The 24,105-nt window shown below is 58.5% G+C and overlaps 1 protein-coding gene across 4 annotated transcripts; it reads right to left on the bottom strand.

Moving 5' to 3' along the window:
* Positions 1–248: 248 nt before the first annotated feature.
* On the bottom strand, positions 249–21,605 carry HNF1B (HNF1 homeobox B). Of its 4 annotated transcripts, none has more exons than XM_042026448.1 (9): positions 21,202–21,605; positions 16,515–16,714; positions 15,000–15,264; positions 14,312–14,553; positions 8,174–8,337; positions 5,353–5,488; positions 5,053–5,244; positions 4,545–4,663; positions 249–2,165 (listed from the first exon to the last, which is right to left on the bottom strand). In XM_042026448.1, exons 1-9 carry the CDS (start codon positions 21,537–21,539, stop codon positions 2,145–2,147), a joined length of 1,677 nt encoding a protein of 558 aa, XP_041882382.1. In that variant the 5' UTR covers positions 21,540–21,605; the 3' UTR covers positions 249–2,144. The 4 variants fall into 4 exon arrangements, with proteins under 4 accessions (XP_041882382.1, XP_041882385.1, XP_041882384.1 ...); XM_042026451.1 differs by having other exon boundaries at positions 5,353–5,485; positions 15,000–15,186; positions 21,202–21,604; XM_042026450.1 differs by having other exon boundaries at positions 15,000–15,186; positions 21,202–21,604.
* Between the last annotated feature and the right edge of the window lie 2,500 nt (positions 21,606–24,105).

Genomic DNA, 24,105 nt, shown 5'->3' on the forward strand with positions numbered 1-24,105 from the left:
GGGCATCATTAGGAGGGTGAGGACACGGCTCTCCCCACCTCCAAAAGCCTCCTGCAATCTCTGGCTGATACCTGGGGATTCACAGGAAACACTGGACTCCTCACATCCAGGCAGGTATAAATGGAGATGATCATTGCAAGGGACAGCAGGAGGGACACACCACCAGCCTATGACCCTGTCAGCCCCACCTCTGCCAAACCACCACAGATGATCACTGTGGAATTCACAGACCACACGGCAGGAAGGACTCAGAAGAAATGGTGTTTAATTATGGTATACATTAAATTAAATGTAATTCTGAATATTGCTCTCCAAATTCCTGATGACTTATTCACCGTAGGGCAGCTCCAGTCAGTCCCAGCGAGGGTGAGGGTCCCACTGTGCCAGAGAAACTGAGTCAAAGAGCCTTTCTCAGCCCAAAGAGAGCATCCAGTGTTCTCCTTCTTAGCATGGTTATTTGTCCATGGGCACCTCTGCTGCTGTCCACCTCTCTAAATCCCTCTCAGCAGTTGGCACATGCCACAAAGTTAGTGAAAAATCAGCACAACTGGGGAGTATTAGACCCCTTTACAGAGGGGAGCATGTACAGAGGAGCTCGTGTCTCACAGAGGGCAGACGATGCCTTTAACAGCTTCCATGGCTTCAGGAGGTTGGACTTGGGCACCCAAACTCCTCCAGGGCTCTGGTGTCTGTTCTCAGCAGGTGCCTGAGGGGCTGGACGTGCCCTCACCGCCGAGCTGGGATCATTCACAAGCTGGAGATCTTGCTGTGGAGCTTTCCATCCAGGAGCCGCTGCCAGGTGAGACAGGGCAGCAGCTGGAGCGTTCACACCACAGCTCAGATTCCATCCATCCATCCAGCCATCCATCCATCCATCCATCCATCCATCCATCCATCCAGGGCACCACGAGGATGAGAGCACCCTGTGTGCTGGCAAGGTTGGAGCCAACAAGGCTCATCATCAACTGCTGAAGGCAGGAAGAAGCCACCTGTACTGGCCATTTACTGGGCAGGAGATGAGGCAGTAACTGGGCACCCAACCCCTCTGTGCCGAGGGGGGAGAAAAGGGAGACAGTCTCTGAACCCCATCTGCAGAAGATCCCATCAGAATTCCATGTCCCCTCATTCACTTTGTAGCAGCAAATGCTCCAGGCTCACCTGGAAGCTGCTGACACTTCCCAGCAGCTGGATGTGTTCACCAGGCTGCCGAGTCCTTCCCCACCCCACCAGAGCCCATCTCAGAGTCCCCAAAAGCGGGAAAGTCCACTGAGGTTAATTCGTAGTCGCAGTTGTCCCCACATGGATCATCCAGGTCCTGCTCAGCTCGCCCTGTGCCCTTCCCTCACGTGGGATGTCACCATGCAGGGGACACGTGTCTGCCTGTCCTCCTGCACAGCAGAGCCCGGTGCTGCCTGACCAGTGTCCTTGCCAGGCCCAGGATTGGAATTCACTCATATAAAGGAAAAAGAGAAATACAAAACCAAAACCATCCTCAGCTCTGACCTTTACCATAAAAAAAAAAAAAAAAGGAGAAAGAGAAGATATTCAGGACCAATATATACAGATGGGGGAATTGCACTTAATTACAGTAGTTTACATCCATTGGACAAAATTTACTTCTTTTTTATATAAATCTCTATGTATAGGAGTGGGGAGGGGGGAGATGGAGCAGACTGTACCTGTATTTACAGTTTAATTGGCTCAGTTCAACATCACATGCAATTCCTCCCTCCAAACGCCAAGTAACAGACCCCGGTCCCTCTCAGTCCGCCTAGTGGAGGAGTATAACTTATATATGATCCATCTTCCCCTTCTACCAGTTCCCAGCACAGCTCGTGCCTTGTTCCTCGGGAGAGCCTCTTGGAAGGCAAATACTTCAGAAAAACAATCCCCAAGACACATCTTGGAAATACTGCGTGGAGGGAAGGAGAGGCAGGTCCCGGGTGGGCCCCGCGGCTCCGGGCTGGTCCCCGGCGGGCTCGGGAGGGCTGCGGGGAGCCTCGAGCCCCGGCTCCGTGTCGGGCTCCTCGCTGCTGGGCTGTGCTCGGGCAGGCGACTCCTGGGCTGTGAGCGCAGCTCGCCGGCGGGATGTTGTGGAAAATAAGATCCCGTTGCTATGTGCAAAGGCAGCGAGGTGTGGAGCATCACCAGGCTTGCAGGGGACACTGCGGAGGGAGAGGGAGCAGCACAGTGAGCGGCGGGGAGCGAGGCAGGAGGAGGAGGAGGTAGCGCTGCAAAGCATTCGGAGGCATCACCTCCTGCACTCCTTCGTGACCTTGGTGGTGCCCTGCTCAGCCCCGAGCCCTCCCTGGCACCCCTGTGGGGAAGGCAGTGGGAAAATACTTTCTTAGCCAGCTATTGCCACCCCCTCCCAAAAATAAATAAATAAATAAATAATAATAATAATAAAAATAATAAAAACAATAATGGGGAGTGTTTGTGCCCAGGCTGTTGCAGAGATTGTACCACGCAGCCCAGGAGCAGCCAGGCATGAGGCTGAGCTCGGCTGGAGTGGGAGCAGCACTGGGGGCTCATTGCTGACCCCCAGCATCGCTCTCACCTCCAGGGATGGAGCCGAGCAGCCCCCACTGCCACATCCATCCCACTGCAGAGGCCCCTTCTCCATCCCTCTCCATCCCTGGGGTCCCTGGTGGGCAGGGGGCTGGGGAGGGGGGTGACCTTGTGGGCTGGAGCGCACAGCAAACATCGTCAGGCGGAGATAAGGAGACGCCAGGAGCCTCCCGTGACATGTCATTAGGGACTGGCTGTGGCTATCAGGTGTTTGCCAATGTAATAAACATGGTGGCTTGGACTCAAGCGTTGTCAAAGGAACCGGGAGGTATTCGCCCCTTCCAGGTCTAATAACAACATCTGATAAGAGACCCACAGCAAGCGAGGGGAGAGCTGAGGGGTGACCAGGGACCTCCCCCAGCTCCATCCCCCCCACAGGACCCAGAGCAGCCGCCTCCACCACGGAACAGGTTTTGGGGCCTGGTGGGGGCTGCCTGCTTTATACCGAGGCAAAGTGTGGAGGAGCCAGGGCACAGCCCCTGGTAGCCCCAGTTGATGACAGAAATCCAAATCACCAAAAATATTCAGGTATTTGAGCAATTTTGGGGGGTAAGCAGCATTTATGGGGCCCCCACGGTGCGTCTGTCACACTTCATTCACCTCTGGCTAATGAAACCAGTAAGCACCAAGAAAGAAATCCATGTCCAAAAATAAATTTTTCCAGCTGTAGCTTGGGCTATGGTTGGTAGGAAAAGAGACCCTGGAGGCTGGGAGGGTTCTCTGTTGGACACAGGAGTCAGACCATGCCCTGGTGCTTGCAGGATGTTTATCATGTATTGGGGGTACTGGGGGGGTGGGTGCCCCTTCGCCGCAGCAGGTGAAGGGTCCTGGCCCCATATGCCCCCTCCTGAGCCGTGACAGCTCCTCCTGCTTTAATTAAAGTGCAAAAACGTGATGGAGGCAGAAACCCCCGGGAGCCCCAGCCCCGTGGGCAGCGCTGGTCAAGGTAGGGTGATCGCAGGGCCCGGGGCAGCGGGGATGGCCGGGCGCTATCTCCCTGCCAGGGACATTTCCTGTGTCCCGGGGCTCCCGCGGCCAGCCCGGCATCAAAGGCAGGAGAACTCGATTAATCAGGGGCAGTTCGGGCTGAGCGCGCAGCAGATGGGCCGATAAAGCTGCACGGAGGAAATGGAGCTCGGAGGGGCGGCCGTGCCTGAGTGGTCACCCTGAGACCTGCAAAGAGTGAGACCTGGGGGGGTGGTGTTCCTGACCCCTTCCCAAGCACCCCAAATCCCCCACGTCTGCCCTTTGCAGCCCCAGCCCCTTCCTTCACCCTCTCACAGCGATCCCGGGGGATCTCACAGCAATCCCACACTGTATTTACTCTGTGGTCATTGCAGACATTTTTTACCTGTCCCCTGTCAAACCTCGTGAAGAAAGTTTATCTGAATGCAAGTTCAAGGCTCTCTCTTATTTATCTAGCGATCAATAAGGGCCACATATTTCCCACAGTCCCCAGATCTGGCTCTCAGAAAGGGACTATTGTCTAAGGAAAACCTCACACACCTGATTTGAACCAGGATAAGTCCAGCCTTACACCTGCAGTGGGCAGATGATAAAGGTTTATGGGCTGGGGGAAGCTGGGGAGCCTTGGACTCCACTTGACTCCAAGCAGGGTCGATCCCCCTGGACACAGGCAGCAGAGCCTGCTTGGTTCTACCTTCTCAGCCCCAGTAGGATGCTCCCACGCCCATGGAGCTGCCCCAGGCATGAGCAGGGCCCAGCTGGTACCAGCAAGTGTTAGACAAAATTGCCCAAATCCCCATCATGCCACCTGCAAGCAGGTGCTTTGGAGCCTGTGAAGGGGCCAGAATGGGGTTCTCATCCTCAGCTTCCCACATGAGTGCAGCACAGGCAGCAGGATGGGATCTCTGCTACTGCCACCTCCAGACCCATATCCAGAGGGGAAAAAGCTCCACTCCACCTTCACCCCCCACCCCGTGCCCCCTCAGCCACCTCTGTGGGGCCATTACCTGCTTACTGGAAGACATATTGGTGAGCGTGCTGATGCTGCTGGTGTCCGTCACCACCATGGCCGAGGGGAAGCGGGAGGTGTGGGAATACTGGGGAGGCTCCTGTTTGTGTGCGTACACTGCGGAGAGGAAGGGCACAGCTCAGGGAAAAGCCACCCCCAGCCAGCAGGTCCAGGGATGGGAATGGGCAGCATGGAGACAGGGATGAGCTAAAACAAGCCAAGGGAAGAACCCAGCACTTCCCCGCAGGTCACTGCATTCCCAGGCAGCAGCTCACCCCCAGAAACCCGTGGGGACTGAGAGGCTGTGGCTGGACCAGACAGATGGAGCAGGGGAAGGAAGGGATGGGACGGGATGTGACCACCCCTCACTGCTGAGCATCCCATGAGCTGGAACCATGAGAGAGGGGCAGCAGCCAAGGGTGCCAGCTTTGGGCAGGGGAGAGCAGAAGCTGATTTCCCATCTGAATTCATTTCCAGGGCCCTCTGCAGCTCCCGCTGAGCCTTACTGTGTGAGTTCTGCAGCTGGGTCACGGTGGCCATGAAGGGCTGCTGTGTCATGTGGCCGGGGGACTGCTGCATCAGCGGCTGCTGGTGTGGGCTGTGGAGCTGCTGGGAGAACTGGACCGGCTGCAGGGCTGCCAGGCTGCCGGCCACGCTGTTGATGACGGGGACACTCTGAGCCTGCGAGGTGTTCAGACCTGGGAGCAGGGAGAGAGCAGAGCAGGGACGTCAGTGCCGGCAGGAGCGGGCAGTGTCCCCTCCCTGTCACAGGGCAGGGCACAGAGGCCACCTCGGGGTGCACTTACTCTGGGCGATGGCCATGACTCCCGAGAGCGGCGTCATGATGAGGTTCTGGGACTGCTGCGGGTTGTGGTGGGACAGGCTGTGGATGTTGGTCAGGGTGCTCACTGGGGGCAGCCCGCCCCCCGACACCGAGAGCTGCTGGGAGCAAGGCAGGACAGGCACAGTCAGAGCACGGCCACGGGGTGCCCCAGCCCCCTCCTCCACTTCATGGGGACATTGGGGGATCAGCAGAGCCCCCTCCTCAGAGGGGAGCAGGCTGCAGTCCCGCTGGGGCTTCACCCCACACAGCCCCCACGGCCCCAGGGTGCAGACCCCAACTACAGCACCTCAACTTCGTGTTAATAAACAGCAAAACAGCAGGGAAGGACTTTGCTGGCACTGGCTTCCAGCTCCACTGGAGCACGGCACCAGGACATGGCACATCCCCAGCCTTTGCTGTTTTGTACCCCAAGTCCAAGCTCCAGCCCTCGGGGACAGCTGAGGGCTCTCGACACTCATTAACTTCTAACAATTGTGCTTGTAGGGGAAAGTGGGACTTATAGACTCGGGAAGGTGAAGAAAAATGACAGAAAGCAGATTAAAAGGGCCTCATGGTGATGATCTTAGTCACCAACCTGGCAGGATATTGGTGAGACAGGGCAGGTGTGCACAGCCAGAGTCAGTGCCCGGGGTTTCGGGCCAAAGTTTAGGGATCAGACAAAGGCACTTGGCATGTGCTGCGAGGACTGGAGCTGGTCCCCAGGACATGTAAGTGCCTTATTTCTTTAATTGCTGCCCCTTCCCCTAATCCCTGTTGTTAGCCCTCTTGCACTGAGCGATCCCCGCGGCCCTTCAGGTGACATTTCTGGACACCAGTTCCGAGCACCTTGTTTATTTTGCACATGTGAGCTGGAGATAGCAATTGAAACAAATCCATCAATAAATTCCAAAGCCCGGGAGTGACTCACATTTCCTGATCCGGTATTTTCCACTTTCAAAGTCCCTTCAAGGCCGGGTTACACCACACTCGGCTGCACAAGTCAAACAGCTCCCGGCAAGCACACGCGGCTCGCCAGCAGCCCCAGCTCCTCTCACGGGGTGTTTAGCCCCACAGCGCTGCACCTGGATTGTGCATGACTGGAAAAGACCCTCCAGGCACTGGACCCTCAGGGCAGACCCTCTGGCACTAACTCAGCTGAGGCAAACACTGGAGCATGAAAGAGTGAGCCACCAAAGATTTCTGGAGCCTCAGTAATGCTCTTTCCTGAAAGATGCAGCAACTTCCTTGGCAGCTCCTTGTTTCATGTGGGGCATTAAAGGCACATGTTTACTTACTAGAAACCACAGCCTACAGCATATTTCTATTAAATCACTTGCAAGCACCAGCTAGCCCTGCCTAGAGATCAGAGATAAGCTGGCAGAGCCGCGGTCCCGCGCGGTCCCCACGGCGCTGGGCAGTGTCTGTGCCGCGGGGAGAACTCAGCAGGGCTCTTCTGCTGCACTTTAGCAAGTGGATTTTCCCGGTTTAATCTGCTCCCTTTCCTTCTGCCGTGCTGCCCAGCCCCTTCCAGGGGTCTCTGCCCCGGTCCCAGGAGCTGGCAGGAGGTGCTGGCATTGCCTCGTCCTTGGGGACCCCCCGCCCTGGGCACGCAGTGCTGCTGCCACCACCGCCTTTATCCCTGACTCATTTTATGGCTTCCAGGCTGAGGGTTATGAGGCTCAACACGCCCCTGAGGCGATCTGGGCGTGCTGGGGCAGAGGGAGTGGGCTGGGGGGGCTGGGGTGTCACTCTGCAATGTCGCCCCAGCGTGGCAGGGTGAGTGCCAGAGCCCGAGGGGCTGCACGGAGACCCTCTCCAGCCAGAAGGAAAGGCACAATGAAACGGTGCCAGAGCTGAGGGAGGGGACAGTGAGCCCCTCCATGACTACCCAGCTTTGCCAGGAGATCGACGGGATGGCCCAGGAGGGACAACCCTCTGAAAATGGAAGTGAAAACCGGGGAAGAACCGGCTTGGCCCCGTCACCCAGTGCCATGTTTGACTTTCGATTTCAGCAGGAAAAAAAACTCCTCCCGGAAAAGCAGCAGCTGCACGCAAAGCTCTGCCAGCCTGCTCCAGGGGCGGGCTGTGCTCTGCTATCACATCCCATCCCGTCCTGACCCGAACCCCTGTACCCCCTCCTTGCCCTGCTCCTTCACCCACTCCTCCAGGGGCTTTGCACCAGGAAGGGGCACCCCGAGTGCTCGAGCCCTGCCACAGCCCTGCAGCACCAGCATGGGGACATGTCCTGCACCACAGGGATGCTGGTGTCACATCCCTGCTCCTGCCATGCTGACATTGACGGCTCTGCCCAGCAAAGCCCTGGCAGCAGAGCCCCAAGGACACGGCAAAGGGGATGGGGAGAGGCAGGAGCTGCGGGGCCAGAGCCAGCACGAGCAGCTTCAATCCCCTGGGTGATGCCCCGGGACAAGAACGTCCCTGCTCGCAAGGAAAGCTCTTCCCCACCAAACCCCAAACTTGGGAGGGCTTAGGGAAAAAGTAATGAATGAGTATTTTATCAATACCATGTCATAGCAGGAGAAAGCAAACAGTGATCCACCCAGCGCGTTCAGCCTGCGATCAATGAACCCCCGGGCTCTGCCAGATCCATCTCGGAAAACACTCCGTGTCCCACCGGGAGCGCCGCCTCGCAGGCTGGCGGTGGGGACAGTGGCACCCTCTTCCCCCACAATGCCCCATTGTTCAGCCTGGGCCGCGTGTGAAACCCGGGGAAAGCGTGTTTGCTCTGCCCGCTGGGCCCTCTTATCTTATCAGCGCCGCCGCCACAATGGGCCAGGTGTACTCACCATTTTACCGTCGGGAGAGAGCAAACCGTGGCCCGGGTCCAGGCTGGCCGGGGAGACCTGCTGCAGGACGGCCTGGCTGGTGGTGACCATGGCACCGCTGCCGTGGTGGCTGATGGCCCCCGAGGACGCCGCCTCGCCGCTCGCCGCCTGGCTGTACCGGACCCCTGCAAAACACCGCCGGCGCTGGCATCACCCTCGGGCACCGGAGAGGTGTGCCAGGGCTGTGCCGACCCCCTCGGAGCCTCCAGCCCTCCCACGGTGTGTGGCACAAGGATGCAGACGTGCACAGGCTCCTAAATGACACCCGCGAATGACGAACAGAAGCGAGAGCACTGAAAAGCCTGTCCCTTCCTCCAGCACCGCTTCCCAGCTTCTCCCTGACCGCATCTCCTGAAGTTACAGTGAGCAGCTCCCAGATCCATGGCTCCCACTGTTTTCTCAGCCCCTTCTGCATCCGATTCCCTCTCAACACTCTCTCCACAAGTGTATGATTAACAGGGCACCGCAGCAAGGCAGAGGGACCAGACACACACCAATCCCCAGAGCAGACCCCAGCCCTCCACTGCCCTGGAGTGAAATCTGGCCTGAGCACAGGCCTTCTATATAAATATATTTAATTTGGCTGAAGCAGCCCGCACTGATAACCATATGATCAGCCATGTGTCATGGAAAGGCATCTACAGATCACAAATAATTAACTGAGGAAAACCCATGGGAAACAAAAGTGTCTTTTACAGGGCTGCCTTGACAACTACGGTGAAAAGCCATTTATTAGGAGGAGTCCAGCCCTGTGCTCCCAGCCAGATTTACTGAACTGCTCTGGGAGTGGATGATGGACGGACAAACCACGGCTCTCCTGGGAAAAAAACCCATGGTGGCAAAGCCCATCTTGCCAGCCACCGTGAGCATCATCCACCCGTGACCCCCAGCCACTGCACAAGGGCACTGGGGACACCTCCTCCAAATGACCATCACAGGGGAGGTTCAGCCCATGGCTGGCTCGGTGAAGGATGCTCTAAGGGCTACTCTGAAATTAATCTCTGCACCAAGGAAAAGCAAAGAAATAAAAACTGGAGTCCAGGAGTTCCACCAGCTCCAAAATCATCTGCCCGAGCACAGACCCACCCAGACCCTCCACCAAAACCACAACACAGTCACTCCCTAATCGCCTCCAAATTTTCCCCATCAGCTGGTCAAACACGTCCCACAGATAGGAATCTCCTCACGATGTCTGGTTCCTGATCATTTCCCAGCAAACCCCTTTATCCCTGATAATAAAAGAATGTCCTCTGGCAGGTGGATATTTGCCGGCCCGAGTGGACGTCCCTGCCATGAACAGGGTAAACATTACTCAACCCGGGCACTGTCACACACATTCTTCCCATGGCCCCGGCCCCGCGCAGAGGGTGCTTCACTCTGGGCCGGGATCCCGGCGCTGCTTAAACAATGGGAGGGGAGATAAAATAAAGCCCTTTCTTCTGGGCGCGATCTGAGAGATAGACGAGAGCGCAGACGGCTCCTCTCGCAAAGGAAATCAGAGTTTCTGCTGTCCTCAAGCTCTTCTGGGTTCAGGAAGAACAAAACACAAAGTCCATTTTAAATGCAAAACCATGCCCTATCCAGCTGAGGGGGTGGTAACTCATGAGCCGAGCTACCCAAAGCTGTGAAGTTGGCTTTAAAACACACAGGAGGTTAAATGCTGATTTTCAAGCTCTTCCTTGCAACCCCAAGGACAAGACGTTGATTGTTTGAGGAACAATAACCAGCGCCGAGATTCCCTGATAGGCCAGGGACTGAGGTTTTGGGTCTCTAGATAAAACCACTGAAGACTCTGTGTCTTGATGAAGAGTCTTGATGAAGATTAACTCTCCCCAGGAGAGCGAGGCTGGGCTCTGGGGCTGGTGACAGTGGTGCCACTCCCCAGCCCCACCAAGGACCCTGCTCAGAAACCACTTGCTGCGCAGGGAGAAGCCTTCTGCCAAGGCTTCCTTTAGGAAGCATCTATCCTCACTGGGTTTCCCCCATTCCCACAATGGGAAGGGTGTCATTATTTATGTGTCCCCAGGGCTGGGATGGATTTGGGCAGGTCAGATCATCAATATTGGGAAGCCACTACAAGGCACCACTGCCGTAACACACGGAGCTCCCTGATGATGGGGGTGCCTTTCCTCAGCTCCCCAGGCCTCCCTCAGTCACTGAACCCTGAGATCCAGCCCTCCCCTGGCAGCACAACCACTGGGCCCTCCCCATGGCACCCCCACATCTGGGGTGAATGCATGGGGACAGCTCCAGCTGCTGGCACTGGGACTGAAGGATTCCTCCCGGAGCGAGCTGGGGGCTTTGGCATCCAGGGTTTATGAGCTGGGCCCAGACAGCCATCAGAGCCCCACACAACAGTTCTCCCGCTGCTCTCCTGTGCCTCCACAGCTGGAAGCAGCCCTTGTGCAAAGGGATTTATTCCCCCTCAGTCTCTTCCCGCGGCTGCTCAGGAGAGGAGCCTGGATGGGGATCACCAGGAATGGGTCTGGCTGTGGAGCCTTCCCTCCTCAAGGCTTTTTTTTTTTTAACTGGAGCTAAAGCCATAATATAAAAGTCTGTTTATGGGATGGGCCATTGTGTGGCCCCTGAGCTGCACAGCCTGTGAAATGTTTTACTGCTTTCCCCTGCCCCAGACGAGCCGCAGGGTCCGGCTCCCGTAGCCTTAACCCTGTTCCAGCCGACGGACAGGGACAGCAGCGTGACACCCCCAGGGCAGGGGGGTCCTGTGCACCCACAGCTTTCCACAGACAGCCCCAGCACCTCCCGACTTCCCTGCTGCCATCCTCACCTCCAGCATCTGCCCCTTCCCCCAGCTCCAGGCCGCACTTCTGCCCCAAGCTTCACCAGTGTCCTGCGCATCACCAGCAATGCCAAACCCCAGAACAGACCCCAAAAAATCACCAGTGAGTGATCTGGTGGCAGCAGGGATTCAGCTCTGGCTCTGACTGACCCCCCAGGATGCAGCCACCAGTGTGGACCAGGGTGTGAAAGTGAGGTGAGAAAGGCAAAGTGTAATTTTTTGGGGTCACGCTGGACTCAATGATGCTCCACCCATTGACACCATGGACAGCCAGGTCGCTGATGGGACAATTTCACACTCCCAAAATTCAGGTCCAGGAAGCACCGAGGGAAGCTCTGATTTTTGGGCTGCCACTCAAATTGTCCCTAAAGTGTTAATCTTGCTCAGTTACAGAGGTGCATAGTTTATATCCATTATAAACCCGTTTATGGGGACTAGACCCTCCCATTTCGCTGCTGTCATAAAGTTCTAATTACCCCCATAAAACAGGGAAAAGCTCCTAACAGTGCACTGTACCCACCGAGCCCCACAATGCCCCCGACAGTAAAATATTACAACTGCTGGCACTGGGTCCCAGTCAGAACCAGCACCCCAAGGAACACCAGGGAGGATCCAGGTATAAGCCGGGGTACCCCTGGAGAGAGGGTTTACTGATGGGCTCTGCTTTAAAGGAAAGTTAAAGCACTTAAATTGCCCTTTGGGTTTTAGGAAGAATCTCAGGGGTGGCACTGGGTTATTTTTATGTTTATCTCCATCTGTAGAGATATCAAAATGTATATATATATATATATAAGTAATGCATTTTAATATATATGTATATAAATGTGATTGCTCTGATATCGCTCTGCTACTCTGATATTTGCAGAGCAGGGATGGATGGATGGATGGATGGATGGATGGATGGATCACACCCTGACCCCCATGGGCGTGGAGCCCCCCAGGACAGGCTGGAGGCGATGCTGTGGGGCCGGGGCTCTGCGGGTGCGCCGGGCGGGCGGGCGGCCCTTTGTATGCAGGGCGGGAGCGGGGGCGGGCAGTGCTTCCCCTAATCTCATCAATGGCCCGATTGTCTTCGGGGCTCTTGAAGATAAAAATGGCATAAGCCAGAGTCTACGGCATGGCACCGAGATAAAGCCCCGAGTGACCTTCAAATCAAACAGGGAACCAAGATCGCTGATAAAACCCAGAGTAAGGGAAAAGTCCAGCCTCGGAGACGAGCCTCCGAGATAGAAAGGCTTTAAGTATTTACCTCCAAATAGTTAAAAACTACAGCTCGAGGCCTGACAGATGGGTCCCCAAGAAGAGACCGGAGGATGTTTGACTTTTACAGCTCTCATCCCTGCCCCACTGTCATTCCGCCCTTTTGCAAGACCCCATTGATGTCCCAAGGAGAGGCGATCCCTCTTTGTCCACGGGCACGGGAGAGGTTTGCAGCTGCCCCACAGCTCCAGCCCCATCGTTTCCTGCCGGGGACGTCACGGGGGCCGGGCAGGGCAGGGGCAGTGTCCCAGCATCCTCATTAAGCTGTTAAGGCATTGAGCGGCCCAGACGCCGCCGCAGCGGGGCAAGGACAGTTCAAATCCCAGCATGGACAGCCAGGATGGGGTCAGCCAGGCAGCAGAGCCAGCACCGAAGGTGCCCCACCAGGAGTGGATCCCCAAACACCTCTTGGAGGAGGTTCCAGCAGCGATGGACCCGGTGGTGTTTTGGGTGCTGGAAGCCTCTCGGACCCAGCTTGGCTCAAGCACCCTGTGGCAACCATGGCTGAGCTCCATCCCTGCCTGTTGCCCCCCGAATCAGCCCTAAAACCCCACAGTGTCCCTTGCTGCGCCCATCTCCTCCTCCTCAGGATGGATACGAGCACCGACCGCCACGAAATTCCCGCAGCCAAGCCCTCCTGACCCCTCCGGAGGGGCCCTTCCCTGCAGCCATCACTCCTGCCCGGCTCAAAAGCCCCTCGGAATGGGCTGTCACCGGCCCTATAGCCACGGCCGGCCCCTGCTGGCACCGCTCCGACGGGAAAATAAAGGTTGGGGCTTAACGGCCCCGCAGCCCCAAGATAAATGCCCGCGGTTACAGTAATTGCTGTCCCCTAATAGAAGAAAACAAAGGCTCTCGGGGGGTGCCCCATGTGCGCTGGCAGGCCGGGGGCACATCAAAGGCAGCGGGGTTCGTTCAAAGCCCCGGCTTAATTGTCAATTAAGTATGCACGGGGGACAACGCCGTGACAATGCGGGGCTGCATGCTGGTGGGGCATTGTGAAGCCCGCCGCGACACCGAAAACAGCTGATTCTGCTGACAATGTGCTTGTAGGGCACCTTGTAAGCAATCAGCCGCTGACAGCAGGGCAAACGTCCTCCCCGTCCCCGCCATTGTGCGGGGCATTCCTGGGGCAGGGTCACATTTTGGTCACCGCTGGCCGGTCCCCGGGATGCTGCCGATTCCTCCCAGGGCCAGGAGCTGCCCACCCACATCCCCGGGTACCCCTCGGGGGCTGCCACCGCCTGCCAACACCCGAGGACTGGTGTCCAGCCACCCGCTGGCAGCGTCCCCAGTCCTGTCCCCAGGCACCTTGCCCTTCCCGCGGGGACTCTCCGCCACACGGGTTCCTTTCGATTTGCCTTTGTAACGAGCTGGGTGTGTGTTAAGAGCCGGGCAGGGTCATTTCCAGGAGGCGGCTGGTTCCAGCCTCCCCGACCAAGCTGTGCCGGTGCCGGGGCTGTGTCCGAGGGGGACGAGGGGCAGCCGGGACGCAGCCTGCACCCCCAGCAGCTTTCCTCATCCACCTCCCTCCACTCCGGCATGGGGATGGTGCAGAGTCATGCACCCAGCCCGGGGTATCTCCAGCCCTGCAGCGAGGCCAGGACACACTGCCTGCCACACCTTCCCACGGGCATTGCCTGTGCACTCCCAAAACCAGTGCTCCCCAGTGCGCTGCATCCCAAGGACTGGCATCGGCACAACACGGCAGGCAAAGGGCAGCTCCTCCTGCCCTGCTGGGCACAGCCTCTCCCTGCCCAGCCGAGCCCACACGGAACTCCCGTGAGTTAAACCAATCAAGCAAACACTGATTTATCCTCGGCGTGACGGAAACCCAGCCCTCACCATGTGGCTCGCCTGGCCATAACACTGCAGTGACAGCACGTGCTCCTCTCCATCACCATCCTCATCCCTCCCTGAGGCTGCAGCAGGGACCAGGGTGAGCATCCTCTCCCTGCGCGCGCAGCCCCGCGGGCTCAGCATCCCCATCCCCAGCCAAGCTCTGCCATCACCCCCCGAGCACCCTCGGCGAGGCTTACCTGGCATTTTGCTGGGAGGGGAGGCGCTGGGCTGGTTGTGGTGCGGGGAGCCATGGGACAGCAGCAGGTTCATGCTGTGCGGGGGCTGGCCCGAGCTGTAGGCGTCCATGGCCAGTTTCTGGCGGAAAGCCTCCTCCTTCCGCCGGTTGGCGAACCAGTTGTAGACACGGACCTCCGTCACCAGGTTGGAGCCCAGCCCGTGCGCCTTGGAGGGGGACACTCCTCGCTGCAGACACTCGGCCCTGCATGTGCAAGGGGACACGTTGGAGCAAGGGTGAGGCTGGGGGCAAGCAGGGGGCTCGGGATGACAGCAAATCTGGGGGAGTTTCAGCCCTTCCTAAGAGCCCACCTGCTCTCTTCAACTACAGCCATGCTGTAAAGGCCATCCCCGGTCCCTCTGATATTGCTGGAACGCTGCAGCATCCCTGCACTATCCCCGCTGCATCCCTGCATCATCCTTGCAGCATCCCCATCACATCCCTGCCCTAGCACGGAGCTCACTCTGCCCCAAACATCACCCAGATGGGGAAAACACGGCAAGGAGAGGCCTGGCAGCTCGGCAAAGCTGTGCCATGAGCCAGGAGCTGGGGTGGTGAGCAGGGAGCCCAGCATCTCCCACAGCTTTCGGAAGGAAGGCTGAGGCTGTGGGGCAGGGGAGGCAGCACAGGCTGTGTGGGACAGCCATTACCTGTTGCACTCCTCCACCAGAGTCTCACGCTCCTCCTTGCTGGGGTTCTTCTGGCGCTCGTAGGCTTGGTACAAGATTTGCTGGGAGGCCGGCCCCCACTTGAACCGATTGCGCCGCATCTTCTTGCTGGGGGTTTCAGAGCAGGCGTCGTCGAGCTGGGCAGCCCCCTGGTTCTGCTGATTGAACTCTGGAAAGAGAAACAGCAGCTGATCCTGACTGCCTTTGTCTGTCATATTTCCACAACCCTGGACTGTCTGGTTGAACTCTGAAAGAGAAAGGAGCAGACGTGAGCTGGCCTGTAGCCGCCGCTCGGAGTCACTGTCCCGCGCGGAGGTGGCCCCCCCGTGTCCCCTCCCGCAGCACCCCGAGCCCATGGCAGCCTTTGGAGCAAGCCAGGTGCTCCCTGCCACCCATCCCGGGAAGGGGCCAGCCTATTGCCATCCCTGTTTAATGGGGAGGCACATGCAGGGCATGCGTATGGCCATGCATATTCATGGACAGGGCCCCTGCCAGCCTGCACTTGTTTTGGGAGGATTTTTCCAAGCAAGGAGCTGGGCAGGACGACTGCAAAGCCCCCCGAGAGGGTGCCCCTCTCTGCTCACCCACAGCTCCCCTCCCACTCCCATCCTGGCGTGGTGGGACGCCGGCCCCGTGCCCGGGGCGGGCAGCACCAGAGGTGACCTTCGGCGGCCGCCTCAGCCCCGGCGCTTGTCACCACGGCAGTAAAGGGAGATTAATGGGAGGGTTTTATTATTCCCACTTTTGCAGGGGAATTCTCCCTCTTTTTATAATGGCTTTTCCCCCCGTGACGGGGGGGAAACACAGGGCAAGGCTGGAGCAGGCTCTGTTTGCTCTAACGTCTCAAGGTGTGTTTTCAGAGCAATGGCATTTGGTGCTAAACCCTTTTCTGCACTTCCCATCTGCTGGATTTTGCATCCTTTTGGAGGAGGGAGGCAGAGCCCTTCCCTGGGGGGTGTCAGTGCCTCTCAGGGCTGCTTTGAGCTCAACGGGACAGATCCCAGGGCAGGGAACAGCGAGAGAGGGGCACACAAGAATAGTCTGTGTTCTTGGTCAAAATCATCTGCATTTTAAACAGCACAGACTGCCCCAAACCCTGCTACAGACAGCAGCAATTCAGGGGGCTTTAATTTTCTCTCTCTACATTTTTTGCTCTTAGTTGAAAAAAATGAGCAGCCTTAGAAATAAAAACGAAAAGGGGCAAAGGTGGGAAAGGCACCTAATTGTGAGCCATCATTAATTGCTTTCCCAGCTCTAACTAATACAAACACCCTGAAATTCAGCTGTGTGGGTGAGCCAGGGGGAACCCTGCCACCAAGAGGGGCTCTCACCCAGTTTTCCTGCGCCTTAAATTCATTTTACTTGGAAAAATGTTTTGGGGAGACGCTACACAGCTGGAGTCCGGGGGCTGTGCTGGTACCCAGGGGCAGGACAGGGACACGGGGACCCCTCTCCCCACCACCGTCCCCAGAGGCGAGCGCTGCCGCGGGTACTTACGCTGGAGGATCTCCCGCTGCTTGCGGACGTACCACGTGTACAGGGCAGCTCTCTTCTGGGTCTTCATGGGGGTGCCCTTGTTGAGGTGCTGGGAGAGGTGGGACTGGTTGAGGCCGGTGACATCCACCACCTCCCTCTGCGGGATGTTGTGCTGCTGCATGTACCCCTTGATCATCTTCGCTGCCCGCCACGGGTCCTCGCTGCAGCAAGGGAAATCAAGAGTTAATATCTGCTGCCAGGGAAAAGCCCCCAGTATTTGTTTCTTCCCATAATGGAAACCCTTCACTACTGTTACTATCATTACTATTACTATTTTTATTATTATTACTATTTCAGAAGGACACAAGATCCTTTGAGCGTATATTTTTCTCCAGGCCCCCAAAACAGCCCTGTCCCACCCCAGGGCTGGCGGGATGGGGGCTCACACCCACCCCGGGGGTTGCCAGCCAGACTGTTCCCCCAGGGAGGGAGAAGCAGAGGATCCTGGTGTCCTGGTGGGACACACCAAGGTCTCATTAATGCCAGTAAAGCTCCTCCAGATCCTCCGTGGAGAAGCACAGCCTGTCCGTGAACTGCTGCGGCTGCGTTCAGCACGAGTTCTCCCTTGGAAGATACACACACGCCATGGGATACACACACGGATGGGGATGGGACGCCCATCCTGGTCTCTTAATGAAGAAAGAGAAGTGCTGGGGATGCTTTTCCTGCCTCTGCTCACGGGTGCAGCACCTGCACTGTGCCCCATGCCCCCAGGATCGGCAGTGGCTGGCAGGGACCCCTGCACGGCCACCAAGCCCCACCTGCCATGCTTGCTGTGTAGCTTCTTCCTTCCATTCCCGCAGGGATAATGATCTGAAAATCTCAATATCCCCTTAAAAGGGACCCTATTCCCTCGCTCCCACAGCTGTGCACACATCGACCATATGTGAAAGGGTGAGAAGCCAAGGTCAAACCAGGCACACAAACCCCAACGAGTCCCCAAATGCAAAACCGAAACCAAAAACCCCAAAAATGTTGAGTCATTCCTGATTATTATTGAACACTTGATCCTGTAGGATCTAGGGTAAATGACTCTTCTCTAAATCACATTACTTTTGTCCTTGGAGTAGCTGAGGCTGATTTAGGGAACAAATAAAATTACAGCTGAAAATCCAAATGCTGTCCGTGGCCTTTAGCTCTATCGAATGCCCAGTGTGCCAGCAGGCTGGGCCCACACACCTGTGCTGTATACAAGACCCCTGGGTTAATTCTGGGCTAGAAGGAAGCATTTTAGCGCTGAAAAATCGGCGTGAGCCCAGACCTGGTCACAGTCCTGCACTCAAATAATGCGATCCCCCAACGCCGCGCTTGGAGCGACCGTCCGACTGCTTTCCCAATTCATTACTTATTTTGGATCCTTCAACTTGTCAAGTGGAGGAAGAAAAAAAAAAAAAAAGCCCAACAAGTAGATTTCTTACTTTTTGTCCTGAATGCAGCTTGAAAACAAAGCTGGTTGGATCCACGGCAAAGGTACCGGAGCAGAGCCAAGCGGGGCTTTGTCACACCCCGGGAAGGAGCCACGGAGCCTTCCTGGAGTCACTGAGCCTGTGTCCAACCCTGCATCCTCCAGGCAGGGGAACCCCGCTGTATACAGGGGGTCCTTTCCATGCCATGGTTCCCAGGAGAAGGTGGGAAGGAAGGAGAAGGATGTGGAGAAAACATCCTTCCCAGCGGCACTGGGCAAAGCCACCGCGCCCGGGCTGAGGGGCTCGGGCAGACCTTTGTCACAAGCGGTTCATGTCACCTAACTGATCCCACTAATTACGGATTAATAACAAGTTAATGAAACAGAGCTCATTATCATTTCTAAGAGCGGTTTGGTTCACCACCGAGCCCGGGGCAGCGTTTTCTCAGAGCGAAACCGTGAGCCAGTGAATCAGAGAACACTTGGAAAATGTCAAAGGAGTGACTCGCAGGCTACAAGCGAGATTTTGGAATTCAAATAAAATTTGGCAATGTTTTGGCTGGAAAAATACCTGAGAATTAGCAAAAAAAAGTCCCAGAATTTCCCTCCATTTAATTATTTTTAAAAAGGCTTCACCTTGACATTTCCAACGTGTTTCACACTTACACTTTCAAAACAATTATTCAGCTCTTAATTTCTGAGCAGTGACTTTTCCTTTACAAATCAACTTGACCGTATTCAAAAGGGTTAAACAACCTGAAACCAAACCCAAACATTTTGTTTCATGTTAAACAAAATGTTTGGACTTGACCCAAAAATGAAACGTTTGAGTGTTTGTTTGGCCTCTTTTTTTTTTTTCCTTTCTTTTTTGGTAACCTAAAAAGCCAGAGAGGAAAACCTTTTGAGTCAACACCAGCCCTTTTTCTTTGATTCTGTCACCAAAATGAAATAAAACCAACATTAATTGTCCAATCTTCAACATGACTTTACTTACAAACAAAACCAAAACCCTGACCCAACCCAGGAGTGCTTTCTAATACTGGAAAACCAGTTTATTGCCCTGGCTCCACAATCCTTCTCCACCAAAATCATGGCAAGGTGTGTTTTTCTTGTACAAAATTAACTCCACAAAGCCTGGCTGCCAATGCTGCCCAAGAAAGAGTCGTTTCCCCACTCAGTCTCACACATAGGCGGGGGGCCAAAGCCTGTTCCTCTTCTCAGCGATTCTCAGACCAGCGCACCCATTTTGTCAGCCTCAAATCCAGGTAAATACACTCCACATCCTCAGAGAAATATGCCAAGAATTTATACAGATGGATTATAAACCCAGCTCCCTGCAGAAAAGACGTCCCTGGCCAGCATCTCCCTGCACACCAGGGCATCGGCTGCACCCACACTCCCCACACATTTGGGGGTGGCTTTGCTGGGTCCCCAGGCCTGGTGGTTTTCCCCAAGTCCCCAGCCCATGGATGGGATCTGGGTGCTCCTGGGATTTGTTATTTGCCTGAGTGGGGTCTGGGTGAGCCCTGGCAGGCAGGATGGGGCAGGGAGGGAGCCATGGGGTGTCTCTCCCAGAGCTGGGCTCTCCGTGCCACCGCCCAGGGTGAACCCACGGGGACCACGGCACCCTCCACTCCATGGGTGGGCAGCAAAGCCCAGACCACGGTCCTGGAGAGCTGCAGGGCTGAGCACCCCCAGGGGTGTGGGAATAGCCCGAGAGTGAGCCTGTCCTGGGGTCAGGACACCAGGGGAGCAGGAGAAGAGGGGGTTCAGCCCCCAAGCACGGCCGCAGTCGGTGTCTCCCGGCTCCCCTACCCGCTCCCTCTCCAAGTACAAAGGCCTCTCTTAGAGCAAACACGAGCTCTTTGCAAAGGCTCCTCAGGGACATGTGCCCGCTCTTGTTTGCACCCAAGGCAAACTTTGCACGGAAACACCTGTGGGAGCACCGTGATCCCGGGGCTCAGCCTGCTCGGCACCCCCGGCCACCCCGGGGATGGATGTGGCCAGCAAGGAGGGCACAGGGGACAGGTGGGAGCACGCAGGGGTGCAGGGCTCCGTGGCAAGCAGGAGGGGTGGGAACCCATCAAGAAAGGTCTGCGATGGATCCTCCCTCGCACGGAGACCCTGTGGCACCCGAGGGGCCCCAGCCTGGGCAGGCGCGGGTGACACTGCCCCGTCCCCAAACGGCACCGTCTGCCCTGCTGGTGCCGGGGCAGGACCGGAGCACGTCGCTGCCGCGGCCCAGGGATGTCGGGGGGGACTGGGGGCTGCCCCTGGGCTCTGCAGGCTGGCAGAGGGCACGGGCACACACGGGCGGCGGCACCGGGGCCGCGCCCCGGGTATCGCGCCGGGCATCGCCACAGGCACCAGACCGACAGCGCACAACGGGGGAACACGGACGGACCCCGAGGCGTCCCCGCCGCACTCGGGGTGTCCCCGCGGGGCTCCCACCTGCTCGCACCGGCCCCGCGGCCGCGGGAGAGGCGGCGGCCGCCGCTTCCCCGGGGCTCCGGAGCGGGGTCGGTGCCACCCGCGCCCCCAAGGGCCGGGGCAGCGCTGCCCGCCGAGCCCGGGGCTGCCTCGTTCGGACCGGCCCGGCCCGGCCCGGCTCGGAGCGGAGCCGCATCTCGGGATGGGCCGGAGAGGAGCCGCCGCCGTCGGGGATTCCCTCCTCCTTCCCCGCTGCCGGTCCGCTTTACAACCCCTGCAATGAATAACCCGCCGGCCCGATCGCCCTGATCGCGGCCCTTTGTGTATCTTTCTGTTGATGATTTATAGAAATAAATTAATAACGCCCCGGGCTCCACGTGGTGCGGTTTATGTTTGAGCCGCCGGCGCGGAGGGACGGAGCCGGCGGCCGGTCCGAGCCCCCACGGCCCCGGCACCGCCGGCCCCGCCGCGGCCCCGACGGGACGGGGGGACGCGGCCGCCGGGCTCCGGCTTCCCCCTGCCCGCTCCACTCCGCCGCGGGGCCTCCGCCACCGCCGGGCAAGGGAGCACCAGGACCCGCCACCGGGACTGACCGCGGGGCGGGCAGGGAGCACCGGGACCCGCCACCGGGTGGGACACACCGAGCAGGGAGCGCCGGGACTGACCGAGGGGCGGGCAGGGAGCGCCGGGACCCGACACGGGGTTCGACACACCGGGAACGGCCCCCGGGCAGGGCGCTTGGTGCCGGGGCCGTCGGACCGAGCGCCTGCGGGCGGACCCCGGCGCGCCGCGGGGTGAGCCCAGTGCCGGTACCTGATCATCCTCTCCACCTCTGCCCGCTGCTCCACGGCCTCCTCCGTGTTGAGCGACTGCAGCTCCCGGAGGATCTGCGGCGTGTCAAAGTCGTCGCCGTCCTCGGAGCCCTCGTCGCCCGACAGCTTGCCCTTGCCGTGCCCGTTGGCCAGCGGCGGGAGGGCGGCCCTGCCGTCGGGGGGCCCGCCGGGAGACAGCGGAAGGCTCTCCAGCTTGACGCCGAAGCCGGCGGCGGGCACCATGTCCTCCAGGGCGCGGATCAGCCCCTCCTTGGTGGCCCCGGAGCTGAGCAGGGCGCCCAGCAGCTCCCGTTGCAGGGCGCTCAGCTGGGACACCATCCTCCCGGGGCCGCGGCGCGCCCGCCGCTCGCCTCCCTCCTCCCCGCTCCGCCCCGGCCGCGGCTGCTGCGGGCCGCGGGCCGCGCTCTACCAAGCCATGACCGCCACCATAAGGCATTATACCTTATGCAAATCAGCGCCAAGGCCTCTCCTCCGGCCCCCGCCCCGGCCCGGCACGGCTCGGCCCGGCCCTTAGCGCCCGCCGGGGCGGACTTTGCCTCGCGGCCGGCGGGAGGCCCCGGGGGAGCGGCGGGGGCAGCGCCGGGCGGGACGGCGCGCACGGGACGGTGGCTCCGAGCGCCCCGGACCCGGCTGCCGTCGGGGGTCCCGCTGCCGGTCGCACCCCGGGAAGGGAACACCTTCCTCTGCCCGCGCGCCCAGGGCCAAGCGACGACCCCCGGTGGGTTCGGCTCCCTCGGGCGCTGTGCCCTACGCTGGAAGGGGGCGAAGCTGAGAAGCCCTGCATGTCTTACAGGGGAGATTTCTCCCCCCATGCCCTCTAATGTGTGGGGTCCTGCTGCCCAGGCCCTGGCACAGAGCAGGAACAGGCTGTGAGGGTCCAGGGGAGCACCCCCAAGACGGGGGTTACCAGTGGGGGTCAGGGCCCCCGCTGTGGGGCTGCTCTGGGGACAGGCTCACTGCCATTTAGCTGTGCAGGACATGGAAGGACACCCAGTTAGCAAAGGGGACACTGTGGGGACAGGGGTCGCAGGGGACACGAAGCCCCCGTTGACCCTTGGCAGCGGTCAGGGGTGGGAGCAGGGAACAGGTTTGGGAATGGGCAGAGGAAGAGATCCAACCTGTGCTCTGGGATCTAAACAAAACCTGCTTTTCCTATCGCTGTGAATGCACCAAGTCCCAAAGATCAACAAATTCACTGAAATCAAAGCAGGCGCAAGACAAGAGGCAGCACCACACCCAGAGCATGGCAGATGAGCCTGGGACCCTTCAGGGGAAGGCAGGCCAGGATCTCCACTCATGACTGCCCAGTTGCCCAAAGCACTTCCAGTTCCTGCTGCTCTTGGCTGGCACCTGAACGGCAGCCCTGGCAAAGGCCAACAGCTTCAAACCCAGTGTTTCCAGCCCAGATTCAGACTTTTCCAGGGCACTCAGAGTTACCTGCCCATCTCAAAACACACAGAAAATCCTGCCAGCCACCAGCACCCATGGCAGACCCCAAATGCAGCCCCAGAGCCCCTCAGGAGCTCAGCTGCTGGTCCCTGACACCGCTGGCCATGGATCCCTTCTCGGTTAAACACCCTGGAGAGCTGGTGGCAGTTTGGCTTCCTGCAGAGCCAGGCAGAGGGAAGGGAAGGGAAGGGAAAAGCCCCGCGGCTCGGCAGGGAACAGCCTGCGCCCGCCGGAGGGAGAGAGTGTTGGGAGCTGCACAGGCTGAACTGTCGATAAAACCATTCCTGCTCCGTGGAACAGGAGCAGCTCGGGGCCAGGATGGCAGCGCAGCACCCTCAGAGCCCCCCTGCCCTTTGGGGGACGGGGCAGAGCCACAGCCAGGGGTGGGATGCTGGGGATCAGCCTCCTAAAGGGAGCACGAAACCTCTCTGTGCGTTGGATGGGAGGCTGTGGATGAGCGTGCGATGGCCACACAGGGTTTGCTGTGGGTACAACCTAGAGAAGAGAGGACTGAAAAATCCCAAAAAGCCCCTTCCTGGTTCCCAGGCTGGAGCTCTCGGCCCAGCCGAGCAAATTCCCAGCTCTGCTTCCACATGCTGAGGCTGCACAGCCACGGCAGCTCCCTCACATCCATCTGGCACAGCGTGAATCCTCTGTGTGAGGGTCAGGGGCTCCCCAGCTCTGCTGTGCCCCGCACCCAGAGGTCTGTAGGGTGCAGGAACCAGGGTACTGGTGAGTGTTCCCCCTGTGCCTGGCTTTCCCACCTCTGAGGGTGAGGGGCACGTGCCCACCAGGTCCCAGCACCCACAGGCGCCCTCGTCCTTCACACCACAGGGAGTCCCTGATCACCCCAAAACTCTCCGGATCCTGGGTGATGGAACAGACACCAAACCACCCACCCTTGGGGCTGAGGGACCGTGCAGAGCCTCTGCCACCCCCGAGCAGCCACCAGGACGTGTCTCACACCCACCGTGCCCCCCAGGCTGTGCTCCCACCGCTGCCCCTTCACAGGCTCCTTCCTGCCCAGGGCAGTTTGTGGGAGGCTCTGCAGGTGCCAGGGGAGAGCAGGAGCTGGGCTGAGCGCCCAGACCCCCCGGCACGGGCTGTGACACCCCCACCCTGCGCCGGCCTGGGAACAGCCTGGCTCCTGTTCCCAGAAGGTCCCCTTTCCCTTTCAAGTGGGCTGGTGAGCTTTGACTTGGTCTTTGCACAGGCTTCATGGCATCGCATGATAATAATGTTCTGTCACAGTGGGTGACCTGGACCTTGTCCTGTTTCCACACATTTGGAACCACCTGGCTAATGAAGTGGATATCGTTTTCTGGTCCATCTCTCTCACCCCGTTGCTCTTCCCCCTTCCTCCACGCCCCGCTCCTCTGAGCGATGTCAGGAGCCTCGCTGCAAGCGGCCTTTTCCCATCGTTGTCCGGCACAGC

This window comes from Corvus kubaryi, unplaced genomic scaffold, assembly GCF_017639235.1.
Source record: "Corvus kubaryi isolate FWS band 111438036 unplaced genomic scaffold, C.kubaryi_AGA036_p1.0 37284, whole genome shotgun sequence".
NCBI lineage: Eukaryota > Metazoa > Chordata > Aves > Passeriformes > Corvidae > Corvus > Corvus kubaryi.

What these genes read in the sequence shown, in the direction of transcription:
- HNF1B (XM_042026448.1), bottom strand. Translation starts at nt 21,539, where the DNA reads ATGGTGTCCCAGCTGAGCGCCCTGCAACGGGAGCTGCTGGGCGCCCTG. An exon ending in GAGGTGGAGAGGATGATCAG is followed by an intron (nt 16,715 to 21,201) that starts GTACCGGCACTG and finishes CCCTTGCTGCAG; the next exon opens with CGAGGACCCGTGGCGGGCAG. An exon ending in TCTCTCCCGACGGTAAAATG is followed by an intron (nt 5,489 to 8,173) that starts GTGAGTACACCT and finishes CCTTGCTCCCAG; the next exon opens with CAGCTCTCGGTGTCGGGGGG.